This window comes from Diabrotica virgifera, chromosome 9 (genome assembly GCF_917563875.1).
Source record: "Diabrotica virgifera virgifera chromosome 9, PGI_DIABVI_V3a".
Lineage (NCBI taxonomy): Eukaryota > Metazoa > Arthropoda > Insecta > Coleoptera > Chrysomelidae > Diabrotica > Diabrotica virgifera.
This window is the reverse complement of record NC_065451.1, coordinates 210902881-210918948: the sequence shown is the minus strand read 5'-3', so window position 1 is coordinate 210918948 and position 16068 is coordinate 210902881. Positions and strand designations below refer to the sequence as shown.

General features: G+C 33.2%; 1 protein-coding gene across 5 annotated transcripts in view; it reads right to left on the bottom strand.

Annotated features, from left to right (window-relative positions):
* The window catches only part of LOC126892745 (venom dipeptidyl peptidase 4), a 66617-nt gene that overhangs the window by 27890 nt on the left and 22659 nt on the right, over nucleotides 1-16068 (bottom strand). For 4 of the 5 annotated variants that reach the window (XM_050662398.1, XM_050662400.1, XM_050662399.1 and 1 more), the window contains exon 2: nucleotides 699-846. In XM_050662398.1, coding sequence (XP_050518355.1) covers nucleotides 699-846 — 148 coding nt within the window. Of the gene's footprint in view, nucleotides 1-698; nucleotides 847-9809; nucleotides 9940-16068 lie in introns of those variants that run through there. The other variant, XM_050662397.1, reaches the window with a different exon arrangement.

The following is a 16068-nucleotide window of genomic DNA, read 5'->3' as shown; positions in this document are numbered from 1 at the left end:
CAATTGAAGTACAAAGCAGAATCAAATTGGCGTGGGCAGCATTTGGAAAGTTAAGATATATACTAAAATACACAAAGATACAACGGTACCTAAAAACCCCTGTATTTGGTCAGCGCATCCTTCCTGTTCTGACGTAGGGCTCAGAAACATGGACATTAACAAAGGCCAATATAAACAAAATAGAAATAACTCAGAGAAAAATGGAAAGATCCATGGTGGGAATAATGCTGCAAGACAAAAAATCAAACAAATGGATAAGAGAGAAAACAAAAGTAAAAAATGTAAAAGAAGAGGTTAAAGTGGAGATTTGCAGGCCACAATGCGAGACAGAAAGATAAAAGATGGAATGCTGAAATACAAATCTGGAGATCGTGGAAAGGAAAAAGAGGAAGAGGAAAACCTTAGATGCTATGAAAAGACGATATTGTAAAAGCTGCAGGAACTCACAGCCAAGGACAGACAGATATAGAAGGATTTGGGGAAGGCCTATATCCAAAACTGGATAGAAATGGGCTAAAGAAGACGAAGAAGCCCACCGCTAACTGTAAAAAAGAAAAATTTTGACAAGATGTAACAAATCGGAATTTTTGACACAATAAGAGAATTGAATCGCATTGAACGTTATGTTTTAATTACACAGTGATGGAAGAAGACGAAGCCTAGAAATGGCAACCATTTTTAACGCGCCCTTTACTTACCTGAGATCCATGATCCATTGAACGCAAGTGCTGAATATGTGTGATTTAAGTAGTCATCTAATTCAAATGGCTGTTGCTCTATTTCTTTAATACTCCTTTGTTGTGTTAATGCGACAACACCTAATACAATTATTGTGAGAATGGCGACCTAAAACAAAAATGTTTTGAATATCTCAACGAGGAACTAGAAAATAAATGTTTTCAACGTTTCATCATTTTCAATTTGTGTTTTTGCTTTCTAATCTGATTGGTTTCTGACCACTTGAAGCGGGAAATCAACAGGAGACATTCGCTGTGCTTTCCGTAATTGCAATTGTATCAGCCCGAGTATCTGACGGAGCGGGCATGCTGAAATGACGTCAAAACACTCTATTGTGCTTCTACGTCAAATCATAAAAAAACAGGTCAAATGATTATAGTATGGTATAACTAGACCCAAACCCAGACATCCAAAGTGAAAGTTATTCTCCAACACCAAATTGTTCTATATTGTCCACATAATGTATAGAAAAAAGTCACACCATTTTGAGCGTCGGGTTTGGGGGGGAGAGGGGGGAGAAATCGGTAAATTCGTAGTTTTCTAGGTTTTTCGTCAATATTTCTAAAACTATGCGGTTTAGCATGAACAACCTTCTATACAAAAATGTTCTACATTAAATTTTAAATAAAAAAGGCCCTATGCATAATCCTTCTAAAATGAACGGTTACAAAGTTACGGAGGTAGTATAGTATACCTGGTCCAAAACAAGGCCTAACCCATACATCCAAAGTAAAAGTTCTCCTTCAACACCAAATTGTTCTATATGGTCCACATATTGTTCAGTAAAAAGTTACACCATTTTGAGAGTCCGGATTGGGAGGGAGATGGGAGAAAAGTCGGTAAATTAGTAGTTTTTTTAGGTTTTTCGTCAATATTTCTAAAACTATACTTTAGCGTAAACAATGTTCTATACAAAAATGTTCTACATGGAATTTAAAACAAAAAAGATCCTATACATAATTGTTATAAAATCAACGGTTCCAGACTTACGAAGGGTGAAAAGTGGAGGTTTTCGATACTTTTTATATTCTTTGGGCAATTTATAGAAATTTTCTTTAACAGGATTGGGTTTTGTAAATAAAATTTGCTATTTCAGTGGCCAATGTTATGTTAGTGATAAGCCCTTGAAGATACGTCAACCTCACCACCCAAAATCATCATTAATTTCCCAAATAATATAAAAAGTATCGAAAACCTCCACTTTCGCCCTCCGTAACTCTGGAACCGTTGATTTTATAACAATTATGTATAGGACCTTTTTTGTTTTAAATTTTATGTAGAACATTTTTGTATAGAACATTGTTTACGCTTAAGCATAGTTTTAGAAGTATTGACGAAAAACGTAAAAAAACTACTAATTTACCGACTTCTCCCCCATCTCCTCCTCAAACCGGACGCTCAAAATTGTGTGACTTTTTTCTGAACATTATGTGGACCATATAGAACAATTTGGTGTTGCAGGAGAACTTTCACTTTGGATGTCTGGGTTATGCCATTATTTGGATCAATTTTATCATACTATTAATATAATTTATAAAAATTTGAATTATATTAATGGTGAATATATTCATTTATTATGTTTGCCAATATTTGTATGATGGCCAAAACAGACCTTAAACTATGTTCCATGGAATAGAAGAAGGCGAGGAAGACCAGTACTAGAATGGAGAAAAGGAATCGGAGGAATAATAAAAAGTAGAGCCATAAATGAGGAATAATGGACCGACCTAAAAAGGTGGAGGTCAAAATGTTGGATGCCAGAGAGGCTGTAGGACCCCTTTATAGGTTTACTATAAAGATACCGAAATCATTAGACAGAAAGCAGTATACCGAACTCATTAGACCGAAAAGCACTTTACCGAAACCTCACTAGACCGAACAGTAGGAGACCGAAAAGGAGGAGACCGAAAAGCATTAGGTACATAATACAGGGTGCTCAAAAAGGATTGTACCTCAACCTCCCTTCACCCTTTATCCATAATGGTTGTTGTCATAATCATGAAATTCAAATTTTTTTTTTTTTTTTTTTTTTTCGTGGAATTTATGGCTTTGGTGAGGACCAATTAGCCAGACTATGTTAGATTGTATAAATAGTTTGTGTAAATTGTTTCATAGTATCAAACTTGAGCATGATGTATTCATTTGTTTTGTTAGTAATATGTAGCATTAGTAAAGTGTAAGGTGTTTAATTTTTTTTCCTTCCGCGCTAGAGCATCAACCCGGTTCAACGCCGCGGAGGTTTTAGCCCTCTTTGTGTGTTTTTTTTTTTTTTTTGTTTTCTTTTTTTTTTTTTTTTTTTTTTTTTTTTTTTTTTTTTTTTGTTTTTTTTTTGATTTTTTTTTGGTTTTTTTTTAATTGGTTCATTTTTTTTACTTGGTTTATTTTTTTTTATTATTTTTTTTTTATTTTTTTTGTATTCACCTTTTTTTTTCCTTTAATGCTTTACATTTAGTTTGTTTTGCAGAATTGCTTACAAAATTGGTTAGTAATTTTACAATTTTAGTTTACAGTTTATGATGTGTTGATGAAGTACATAAAGTATATTATTATTTCCTGAAAAAATAATATAATTTAGGTCTATTGGAAGGTTTATCTTGTAGTGAATTAAGTTTTTATATAGATTATTAATGTTTACAATATTTATTGGACATTCAAGTAAAACATGTACCAATGTACCCATTTTACCACAACTACACAGTGGATCGTCTGTAATTTTTATTTTGTGCTTATAATAAGGTGTTAGTGCATGGTTTGCACGTATTCGATTTATTGTGGCGACAAAGTTTCTGTTTGGTATTTTGTGAAACCATGGTTTTCTGGGGATCCTTGGCTGGTGTTTACAAAAGTTTGTTCCAGTTGTTGATGCACTGTATAGGTTTTGCCACATCTCATTTATTTTGTTCCTTTGATTTAAGAATAAATCGGACGGGGGTAGTTTAAGATTTAGTTCTTCTCCTGATGTTGGAGCTGTTTTTGCTAAGACATCCACCATTTCATTACCTGTTATGCCTGCGTGTCCCTTTACCCATAGATATATGACGACTTTATTCTTGATGTGTATCTCATTATGTAAATACAGGATTTTTGCTTCAATATGATTAACTGATCTATTTATTTTAACATTTTTAAGTTTATCTACTGCACTTTTGCTGTCCGTACATATTATAAATTTGTCGTGGTTAGAGCCGAGTACGTATTTCATAGCTTGCACTATTGCTGTTAGTTCTGCAGTGTATATGGAAGCTTCCTTTGGTAAAATAAATTTTTTGTCAGTATTTTCCTCAAAATGGTAAAAGGCACAACTGGTATATTCTTTTGACTTTGATCCATCAGTGAATATAGAATCATAGTTTGGCCAGTATTTGTTTTTTGTTTCGTTGAACTTTGTTTGATTGATACTTGCTACTTCTTCACTTTCAAAATAGTAGGTTCTAATTTCACGTGAAAAAATTTGTTCAGGTGAGTAAATTAAAACTGGAGGGAGTTGGTTGGAATAGAGTATATCTGTAATGTCAGCTATTTCTGAGAAAGATTCTACTATGAGGGGGGTTTTCTTGAAGTGCCAGTATCTATGGGTCAAAACTTGAACTGTTAGTGACTGTACACTATTGAGGTAAGAAGTTTTTTTTGAAATGGTTTTTATCATGAATTTTCTGCTCAATAGTTGTCTTCTTAGTTTAAGAGGAGGTTCCACGGCTTCAGCTTGTATAATGTTTATGGGCGTTGACTTAAGATATCCCAGGCAAACTCTTAAGCATTTATTTTGTTGTATCTCGATTTTATTTAGATGTGTATCTGCTGCTGTTCCATAGAGTTGACTTCCATAATCCATTATTGATCGTACCATTGTTTTGTAGAATAGTAAAGCCGTATTTGGGTCTGCTCCCCACTTTGCTCTACAAAACGCTCTTAGGATATTTATAGAATTACTTGTTTTTTTGATAATTTGGTGGATACAGTCCTTCCATAATAGTTTTCTATCTAGATGCAGACCAAGATATTTTACAGTGTTACTAATACAGAGTTTATATTTTCCTATTGTTAATTGTCTTTGATAGTTGTTTCTGTTTCTAGAGAAAATACATATATTGGTTTTGGACTCGGATATGGAAAGTCCCATGTTGTCTAGGTATTTTTGGATTTTTATAAATTCAGTGTTGATATTTTCTATACATTTGTCCTCTGATTTGCTACTGGTGTAAATAACAACATCATCAGCGTATTGAATAATTTTAGACTTTTGTGATATAACATTTTCTATATCCATTGTGTACAGGCTGTAGAGGATTGGGCTCAGGATACTACCTTGTGGTAATCCAGATCTACATATTCTTGATTCCGAAATTTCTTGATTTATCTTTAAGGAAACTGATCGATTAGAGTAAGCTGATTTTATGAAGTTGGCAAAGGAGGTTGGTAGACCAATATTGATGAGCTTCTCTTCTAGTATATTTATTTGAACATTGTCATATGCTGAAGTTATATCCAAAAATGTGGCCAAAGTGCTGTATTTGTGTGTGAATCCTAGATAGATGTCATTTACTAGTATCGTTAGGGGTTCCAAGGAAGATCTTCCCTTTCTAAAAGCATATTGTGAGTCAGGTAATATTTTTTCATTTTCTAGCCAATATTCAAGCCTGTTCTTTATCATTCTTTCCATGGTTTTAAATATACACGATGATAAAGCTGTGGGTCTATATGAATCTGCATTTCCATTCTGTTTTCCAGGTTTTTTGATAGGTACTATGATGTATTCTTTCCACATCGGTGGAAAAGGAATCCTATTTATCCAAATCGAATTGAACAATTCCAACAGGGCTTTCTTATGGTCTAAGGGCATTTTATGCAACATATTATATGAAATGTTATCCGCCCCGGGAGATTTATTATTTGTTGATTTAATGCAATGATCGAGTTCCCATAATTGAAATAACGATTGTAGGAAAGAAGTGTTCCTATTTACAGTAGCTATTTGTTGAGTAATGTTGTTTTCGACCCATGGAGGTGAGATTTTTGTGTGGAATTCGCTTATCCAGTCTTCTTTGGGGTCCATTGGGGGTTTATTCGCTTGTTTTCGGTTTTTATATCGGTTTACTTTGTTCCACACTTCTTTAATTGGTGTATTTTGATTTAGATTTTGGCAGTAATTTATCCAACTTTTTTTCTTAGTTTCTTTAAAAGTTTTTTTAGCTACTGCATCAAGTCTTTTATATTCTGTTAGATTATTAAGATTTGGAGCCTGTGTGTAGGTTAAGAAAGCTTGTTTTCTTGCTTTAGCAGCTATGTTACAGGTTTCGTTCCACCAGTCCTTTGAGCAATGATTTCTATTTTGTGCGTTTGATTTTCGTAACGGAATTGCTTTGTCGGCAGCTTTGTTAATATTGTCGATAATGCCCATTAGTGATGATTTTGGTTCTGTTGCTTCAAGGGTAGCGGTGTATACATCCCAATTAGCAGCCTTGAGTCTCCATATATTATGTTTTGTCTGTTTAATTTGCGCAGGTGGGATATTCCTTCCAAATTGTATGTGTATTGGTAAGTGATTAGAGCCATAAGGTTCTTCTAAAGTACACCACGTAATTAGTTGTGTCAGATCCTGTGTACAGAGGGTCAAGTCTACAGCTGACTTCTTATTGTTTGCTAATGTAGGTGATCCGTCGTTTATAATTACTAGGTTGCATTGTTCGATAGCTTCCAAAAGAATTTTGCCATAGATATCGTCATATCCATCGTTCCATGCCAAACTATGTGCGTTAAAGTCGCCCCCAATTATGAATGGTTTTGGAATTTGTTCCAAAAAGTTAATCCACTGTTGTAATGATATTCTAGTTCTCGGTTTAAGGTATACTGAAACAAAGTAAATTTTTTTATGTATATATGGAAAATTTACCGAGATACAAGTATGCTCAAAGTTGATTGTAGTTGGAATTGAGACTTCTTGGTATATTAAGTCTGATTTTAATAAAATGGCAGAGCCGCCGTACCCGTCGTCCCGGTCACAGCGAATATTGTTGAAGCCTTTAAAATTATAGTATTTTTCTGCTTTAAACCATGTTTCCGATAGAAGTGCAACGGAGTAGTTGCCCCTATCTAGTAGATATTCTAAGTTATTTTTATTAGAAACTGCCGAGCGGCAGTTCCATTGAAGGATATTTATTGCATGGTTGTGGTCTGAGAATGTGATGACGTGTTTCCATTTATAGTTAATTTGACTAAGTTTTCGAGTTCTTCCTTATTTATGTTTATACTTTTTGTTACTAAAACTTTTGTGACAATTTCTATAACTAATTCTAATATTGAATTTATCATGCTCAAGTCTGAAGGAGATGCAACTGGATTATTATTAATATTTCCCTTATAGTTAATGCTGTCTAATATTCCTCCCGTAGGTAATTGAGATCTAGGGGAAGATATAATTTCATTATGCAAAATTAATGTTGGATCTGGACTATTTGGTCTCTGTCTTTTGAATGTTCGAGAATTTGTACTATTTGAATTATTATTGTAGAATATATTATTAGTTGACATTTTGTTAATTGGATTTGATGGGAATTGGGTGGGTGTATAATTATTGGGATTTAATGGAGGGAAAGTTTTGAGGCAGGAGAGGTTTGTAGTTTGTTCCGTATTTATGGATGTTACTTTTGCATAGGAGTTTCTGGGGAACTGTTTGTTTGCGTCTTGATAACTAATATTATTGGAAGACATAGCGTCTTTAATAAGTTTTTGACGCTGAAATTCTTGACACGCGCTTAAATTTGTAGTAAAATGATCCCCCGAACAGTTAAAACATTTTGGAGTGAGATCGGTCTTTTTACAATCTTTTGAGTTGTGGGATTCTTGACATTTATCGCACCTAGCCTTGCTCTTACACTGCCCACCTGTATGTCCAAATCGAAGACAATTAAAGCATAATAGCACCTTTTGTTTGTATGGTTCGACTTCCTTTAGTACCTTGTTGATTGTTATATATTTTGGTAGCACTTGTGACTTAAAACTAACTACGCATGTTTTTGTTGGAATGTATTGAGTACCGTTTTCATCTACTTGTCTTCGATTTAATCTTGTGACTTGAAGGACTTCAAATTTACAGTGTAAATCGTACATTTTTATTCTGTTTTTAACATACTCTACTGAAAATTCTGTGGAAATATCTTTTATTACGCCCTGTCTAACTAAAAGAAACTTAGGAATGTATATGTCTAGATTATTTTTTATAAATATTGCTTCATTTTTTTTAGATATGATATAGTTAGCCGATTTATAATCTTTAAATTTTATACGTATTTTATTTCTTCCTACTGCATCAATGCTTACAATTTTTTCATCAATTTCTTTAAAATTTGTGATAATAATGTCACCTATCCTTAACGCGTTTAATCTGCCTTTAAAATCGGGTGAATTATTTTCTAAATACGCGTAAAAGGGTCCTAGGTCGTTTTGTCGGTAAAGAAATTCCTCCCTTTTTATTCCTACTTCTTTGTTAATGTTATTTGTTATTGAAGTGTGTACATTAGCAAAGTCATTATCGATAATGGGTTTATTATTAACAAGTTTTGTGGTACTTATCTGTGTAACTGGAACAAGATTTTGGAATCCTAATAGCTCCTCCTTTGAAGATGTTGCATGTTCTGTATCCATTTGTGTTTCTAAAACATTTTTATCGGGGGCGTCGCCCCCGCTAACTGCACTCATAACTTTTTAATGTTTTTATTCCGATTTCGCTTTTTTATTTGGTGTAATTAATTTACTTTTAAAGTTCACAAAATATTTATTTAAATATCTAATTTATAGACACCGGTTTTAAAAAACAAGCTTCTTTCCTACGCACGTCTGACTACCACGACGAATGGAAGCTAAGTGGAAATTCAAATTAGAAGCAAATAAAATTGTTACCCTTAATTTCTTTTTACTTGTCGCAGTAAAAGAAATAAGACAAATGTAATTACAACTAAATGTTATTTGGATGGTTATTAGAAACCGTGACCCGTCAAAATAGCCCGGTCAAAACAGCCCCGTCAAAAAAGCCCCGTCAAAATAGCCTCAACACAAAATAGCCTCGACAAAATAGCCCGCACACAAAATAGCCCCGACAAAATAGCCCGCACACAAAATAGCCCCGGTCAAAACAGCCCCGGCTAAAATAGCCCCGGCTAAAACAGCCTCTTATAAACAATTACATAATTATTTATACAAGGTGTCCAAAAACTTTTTTTTTAATTTAAATTATTTGACAAAAAGGAAGAATGTATTTAATTTATTTAATTTAAAATGCATTTTGCTGTTCCCCGAAAACAGAAAAAAATGTTTATATCATAAATTAACATTGATTTTTGCTTAACTTTATTGTTCAAACTTCCAAGAGGCAGGAAAGACAGGACTCGAGTTCTCTGAAAAGACAATTTTTGTTTAATGTGGTTAAGATAAACATCTGAATAGAGGATAATTACCATTTCCGAAAAAATGTATTTTTAAGGAATTATTTCATGATGAATTCTGAAGGGAGCTTTTTTTTTCGGGGCTATTTTGTCGGGGCTATTTTGTCGGGGCTATTTTGTCGGCGGGCTATTATTCCGCGGCGATTTTGTCTGCAGGCTATTTTGTCGGAGCTATTTTGTGTGCGGGATATTATGTCGGGGCTATTTTGTCGGAGCTTTTTTGACGGGGCTATTTTGACGGGGTACCAAAACAGTTAAAATGGTGTTAACGTCACTCTACCCTTAATTTATTTTTACCTTCACTAATTTGTTTACGGGATGAAAATTATTTCATATCAGACTGTACAGTACAGTACTGTACTGTTACACAGCCTATAAAATAATACAAAAAAACGCAATAAACAAAAAGACAGATATACAAAATCTTAGCATAATTTACTGCAATCTTTTTTAATTTATGTACCATTTCGGTCTAATGCTGTTCGGTCTAGTGAGGTTTCGGTAAAGTGCTTTTCGGTCTAATTGTCGTGTACCCCCGTAGATATATTTATTATTGAGAAGCTGTCCAAACCGGTATTACTACGTACTTAAAACACATTTTTATAATGAAAAACAAGATTCAATGTAACTTACTGCAAGTGCAATCCATTTTAGATACTTTACACAAAATTTCCTTAGTTTATCAACATTTAGTAGCATCGTTACTTCAGCAGCTAACGTGGTAATTCTACTGATAAGCGTACAATATCGTGGTAAAATATTTTTACCATAATAAACTTGTTATTTCTGACTGCTGATTATTTAAAAATAAATATTTGTTCTATATATTGCTTTATATTTTTATAGCGTCTAACAGTAATTTAAATTTAGTGTAAAATTATATAGTAGAATATAATTAGACACTAAAATCTATTGTAAAAAATGCATTTGAAAATAACTACCCATATAACTTTGAAAGAGTGGTCAGTTTTAAATATCTCGGACTATCACTGCAGATAACGATATCGCGGAAGAGATGAAAGAAAGAATTCAGGCAGCAAACATATGCATGTATAGCCTCCACAATACTATTAAATCTAAAGGCGCATTTAAATCAAAGCGAACATGAACGAACGAACGAACGAACGAAGGAACGAATTATTCGTAGGTGTTCGCTTGGTCATTCGTTCGCTACAAAGGGCCATTTACATTGAAGCGAACGTTCGCATTCGTTGATGATCGGGAGTGCATATTGCCCGCAGATGTTTTTGAAAATGGGCCAGTGCCAGTCACACATTGTGTTTAAGTTTATTTTCGTGTTTCTTGCTGGGTAAATTTTAATACAATAATAGCTTACAAAAATAGCAGGTATTATACGCTGTTTGAGGAGGCTTAGAAAATAACATAATAAAGAACCAGCTTTCTTAAAATTCTTCCTCGAAAAAGTTACTTGCTCTTGATATTATGACTATATTATGTTAAAATAATAAATTGTAAAATTGGTGTATCAAAATAAATTTGCTTTTAATTAATTTTTGGAATTAATTTGATTTGGTTAATTCATTAGTGTTTCTGGGTTGAAATTTATCCAATAAAAACATTAGGCTTTTAAAAGCAAACCACTTCGAACCCTCTTTTTGTCTTTCTCGTCTAAATGATGCCAGAAGCTAATTCATTTTTGAAGTTATACTTCTTTACCGGCGATAGAGGGTGATTTTTTTATATGTTAAAACCTATCAGCCCGGCGCATGCGCATTATAACAATGTTCTGATTGGATGTTCAAATGACATGTCAAAAATTATCCGATATGGCAGCTGTGGTTTGGAGGTAAAGGTAAAGGTAAACAAATGTATAATATATTAGTTTTATTGTTGTGAGGACAGAAACAAAAAAGTTTATAATATTGTAGTGACTTTTAAATAGTTTTTAAAAGCAACAGGTACGTAATAATTGTTAATGTATCATGGGTATAAACCTACCTATTTGATCTGCCAAAATACATAGTATGTAATACTTTTATTTATATAATTTGATTACCATCAAAATTTCTATCAATATTCACCTAATATATTGTTTTTTTACTTTATGTTTTGTTGTATTTTTTCAATTCTAAATCATTTCAATTCAAAATTAAAATAATTTGATCAATTTTCAAAATATCAAAATATCACAAGTTTAATCCGTTTAGTTAGTCGATCTTCGTAAATAATGACACATAGTGCCCGTGGCTAAGCGGAGAAGGCGAATGAATTCCAATACCAACCGCTCTTATCAGCGCTGGTTCGAGTCCCAATAGAAACTTTCTTTTTTGTTTTTTTAATACATTTTATGATTGTAAGTATATTTATTATATAATTGTATTTTCAGAAAATACGTATTTAGTTAAAAAAAATTTCGACAATTAATGTTCAGACATCATTTGTGGCTTGTTTAATGTGTTTGTGTGTGTTTTATTCTTTTATTATTTTAATTTTTGGCACTGTTCTAATAAAAATGTTTGAGAAGTAGTAAGTATAAATTAGTTTAATATTTAAACAAAATATAAATAAAAAGTATATTAATTTCGTTTAAATCATATAATAGAAGTATAACTTCTTACGTGCGTACAAAGTACACACACATTCTTTTTTTTTAGTTCAGAGACATCACAACCCATTCCTATAGAAATGTTAAAACAAGCATCAGTTTTTCTGTTTATTATTTTATATAGCTTCGATTTTGGGTTTCATAGGAATATTCCATATTGCAAAATTATGTTTTCACAACTACACAATAAACAACCCTCTCAAACTAATGTTTGTAAATAAATTAAATCAGTACTTCTAAACGAATTCGTTCGCTACCTTCTATCCACTGTCCACATTGAACAACGATTTCCTTTGATGATTCGCTCACTTACCGACATCGGTTGGAACATGTGCGAATGCGAACGAATTCGTTCGGTCGTGCTCGATTCGCTGTACAAATACAATAAAGTTAACGAACGAATTCGTTCGTTCGGTCGTGTTCGCTTTGATTTAAATGCGCCTTAAGAGTCTAACATGAATATCAAAGATCGGAATATATAAAACAGTGATTGGACCAGTGCTCATGTATGGGTATGAGACGTGGACTCTGACCAAAGCAATTAAAAGAAAACTTAGATGTTTCGAGAAACAAATCCTCAGAAGAATCTTTGAACCTTCTTCTTCTTCTTCGCGTGTCATCTCCTCTAAGATGGTCGGCAACCATTATGGCAATTCATACTTTCGATAGCGCTGCTCTAAAGATATCAACAGCTTTGGACCTTATCACGATCCTAATAGCAACCAATACCAAATGAGAACAAATACTGAGGTAAATCGGATGTATAGGGCGATCGGCGTAGTCCAAGAAATTAAATCCTAACGTCCTAAGTATTCCCTAATAACCGCCTTGCCAAGTTAATCTGGGAGGAAGCCCCCACAGGAAGAAGGCCCTTAGGATGGCCAGGAATGCGAGGGAGAGACAATATTATATAGTCATATTTAAGAACAATGGGCCTTCCCACTGACCCAACTATCATGGACGATTGTTCGGGATTATAGCCAGAATGATCGGCAATATTCGAAACGAATAGGCACCAAAAGAACTAGAAGAAACTCATGTTGCTAGAAACAGACAGAAGACAAGATGCTCCAATACTTTAACCAAGAGGTTTCTTTATTATCAAATCAGAGATTTTCTAAATACCTCAATTGCTGTATCTCTAAAAGTTCTAGCCGTATTTGTCTAAATTATATTAGGACTGACTCCCTTTCATATTCCAACTTAGTCTAGTTTTCCAATGATCACTTTGTGACATGAGAGCTTTTCCGAAGAAAGTTAGCTAATAAACGATGCAGAAAAATAAATGGAATGTAAAAAAGTTACATGACCCAGAATGAGTAGTATGATAACAAGAAATACTGATTGATAATACACTAAGCATCAAAATTAACGCACCACCTTAAAAATGGGACATTTTTGATGGCTCGTATTTCCTAAACCTGTTGTCAGATTTTAGTATTTTTTATTATAGGTATTATAGCAGGGGTTCTCAATCTGTGGTACATGTACCACTGGTGGTACATTTCATTAGGTGCGGTGGTACACAAAACGCAAAACCACAGCCAAAATTCAGTATATTTGTAGTTAATTAGATTATCTACCCCCATAGATACTTCAGTTAGGTGGTACCAAAAATAATTATAAGAATTTTGGTGGTACATGGCTCAAAAACATTGAAAACCACTGTATTATAGCTTTATTCTTCAAGAATATCGATGTAATAATATTATTGCTAAATAGGTAAGTGTCACTGTGTACCGAGTGTAACAGTGATAGTGTGTTTTTTCCTCAAAGTTTGGAACAACCTATGGAATATTCTAGCGTATATAAAATGTTGAAAATAAAACTCAACTGTAGCCGTAGCCTTTTTTAACATTTTGCTTTTTGATTCATTCGATTATGTGGGATAATAAAAAAGTTAGGTTCTTTAACAACTAGCCATGCTATTCATCAATACAGGGTGTTTCTAAATAAGTGCGACAAACTTTAAGAGGTAATTCTGCATGAAAAAATAATGACCGTTTGCTTTATAATCATATCTCCGCAAATGCTTTGTTTCCGAGATACGGGATGTTGAATTTTTTTCTTACAAACTGACGATTTATTTATTGCTCTAAAACTGGCTGAAATATGCAAATGAAATTTGGTAGGTTTTAAGGGGTAGTTATTGCGCATTTTTTAACATACAATCAAGAGTTTTACATTCACCATTGGCGTGCATACGGGATATATCTAAAATGTTTATACCCGTATGCACGCCAATGGTGAATACAAAATTCTTAATTGTATGTCAAAAATGCGCAATAACTACCCCTTAAAAGCTGCCAAATTGCATTTGCATATCTCAACCAGTTTTAGAGCAATAAATAAATCATCAGTTTGTAAGAAGAAATTCAACATCCCGTATCTCGGAAACAAAGCATTTGCGGACATATGTTTATAAAGCAAACGGTCATTATTTTTTTATGCAGAATTACCCCTTAATGTTTGTCGCACTTATTTAGAAACACCCTGTATTGATGAATAACATTGCTAGTTGTTAAAGTACCTAACTTTTTTATTATTCAACATAATCGAATGAATCAAAAAGCAAAATGTTAAAAAAGGCTAAGGCTACAGTTGAGTTTCAATTTCAATATTTTATATACGCTACAATATTCCACAGGGTGTTCCAAACTTTGAGGAAAAAACACAATAGAGAGATTTTGCACCTCCTAAAATAACCGCTGATTTTGGCTCCGCTATGGTTTTTATTAAGCATAACGGTTACGGCAACGTTAAAAGCAAAGTTTTTGCAGCCTGTCAAGTAGGTTTTTCGTGTCATCGTTATCGTTATTTAAACATAACCTCACTTCACAACGTCATTGTAATTTTAAGCATATACTTGAACAGTTTTTGATATTTTAATTTATAGGTCATCAAAATTAGAATCTATGTAAATGTAATTTTACTGATTTTTTACATTCTGGCAACAAAGAAATTTAACCATTACTATATCGATAACGATAAGCACTACTTTAAACCTCTGTAAATTACGGAATCCCTTATGTTTAATAACGATAACGGATCATATATTCGCTACTGCGCAGACGTAGTAGGTATAACGATAACCATAACGGAATTGCAAAATAAGAGGTGCAAAATCTCTCTACTATCATTGTTACACCCGGTATACAATGACACTTATCTCTTTAGCAACAATATTATTACATCGATATTGTTGAAGAATAAAGCTATAACATACTAAAAAAATCACTCAAATCGGACAACAAGTTTAGGAAATACGAAACGTCAAAAATGTCCCATTTTTAAGGTGGTGCGTTAATTTTGATGCTTAGTGTATAATCAGCGTATGGGTTGTGATTGTGAATCAAGTTCCATTTTTGTTTCTGAAAGGTGAAGATAAAAAAAGAGAATGGCGAAAACAAAATGGTTCCTACTGATCTTTTTGTCTTACATTTTTTTCCATTTATTACAGGGATGTTATAAGAATATCTTGAATGATATTGGCAATATGTAGCGGCAGTAAAGAATTAATATTTTCATACTTTTTCTTCTTCTTCTGGTTACTATCAGTTTCGGATGTTGGAAATCATATTGGCAATCATAACCTTGTTCGCTGCGGCTCGAAACAGTTTCGTTGAGGTTTTCTTATACCATGTTCTCAAATTCCGCAGCCATGATATTCTCCTTCTACCCGGTCCTCGCTTACTTTGACTTTACCTTGTAATATGGACTGCAGCAGGGAGTAACGGTGCCGATTTCACATAACGTGTCCCAGATACTGCAATTTTATGCGTTTGATGGCAAACACAATCTCCATCTCCAAGTTCTATCTTCATTCTTCTTAGCCTTTTCCTTTTTATACTTAGTGCTTAGTGAACATATTTTAAAGATCAAAAATGAATAACCATTTTCAATTTCTTTTAGTCTTTTGTCAATTTAGTCTTTTGTCTCATATTTTAAAAACTTTTGCGTATAAAATCTTCGCAAAATCGCAGTCTTCTTCCAATTTTCTTTTCGGTGATATCTTCCTAGGTTTTCTTGATTTATAAACACTACTTCTAACAACTAAATATTCATCTAGCACTAAGAAATTTTCTGTAGTTATGCCTAACTCAATCATATTCGTCCTTCACCTTTACTAAACAAAGATAAAAAATGGAGCAGGCATACTTAGTACTTGAAATATATTTATTAGATAATTAAAAAAAATTAAACACAAAATATCATTAATTAACATTTATACTGGTATAAAATGAACCTCTTGAACATATGATTTTACAATTCTTATAAAAACTCTAGAGATAGGATTATTCGCGACAATCATGGTATACCATGGTG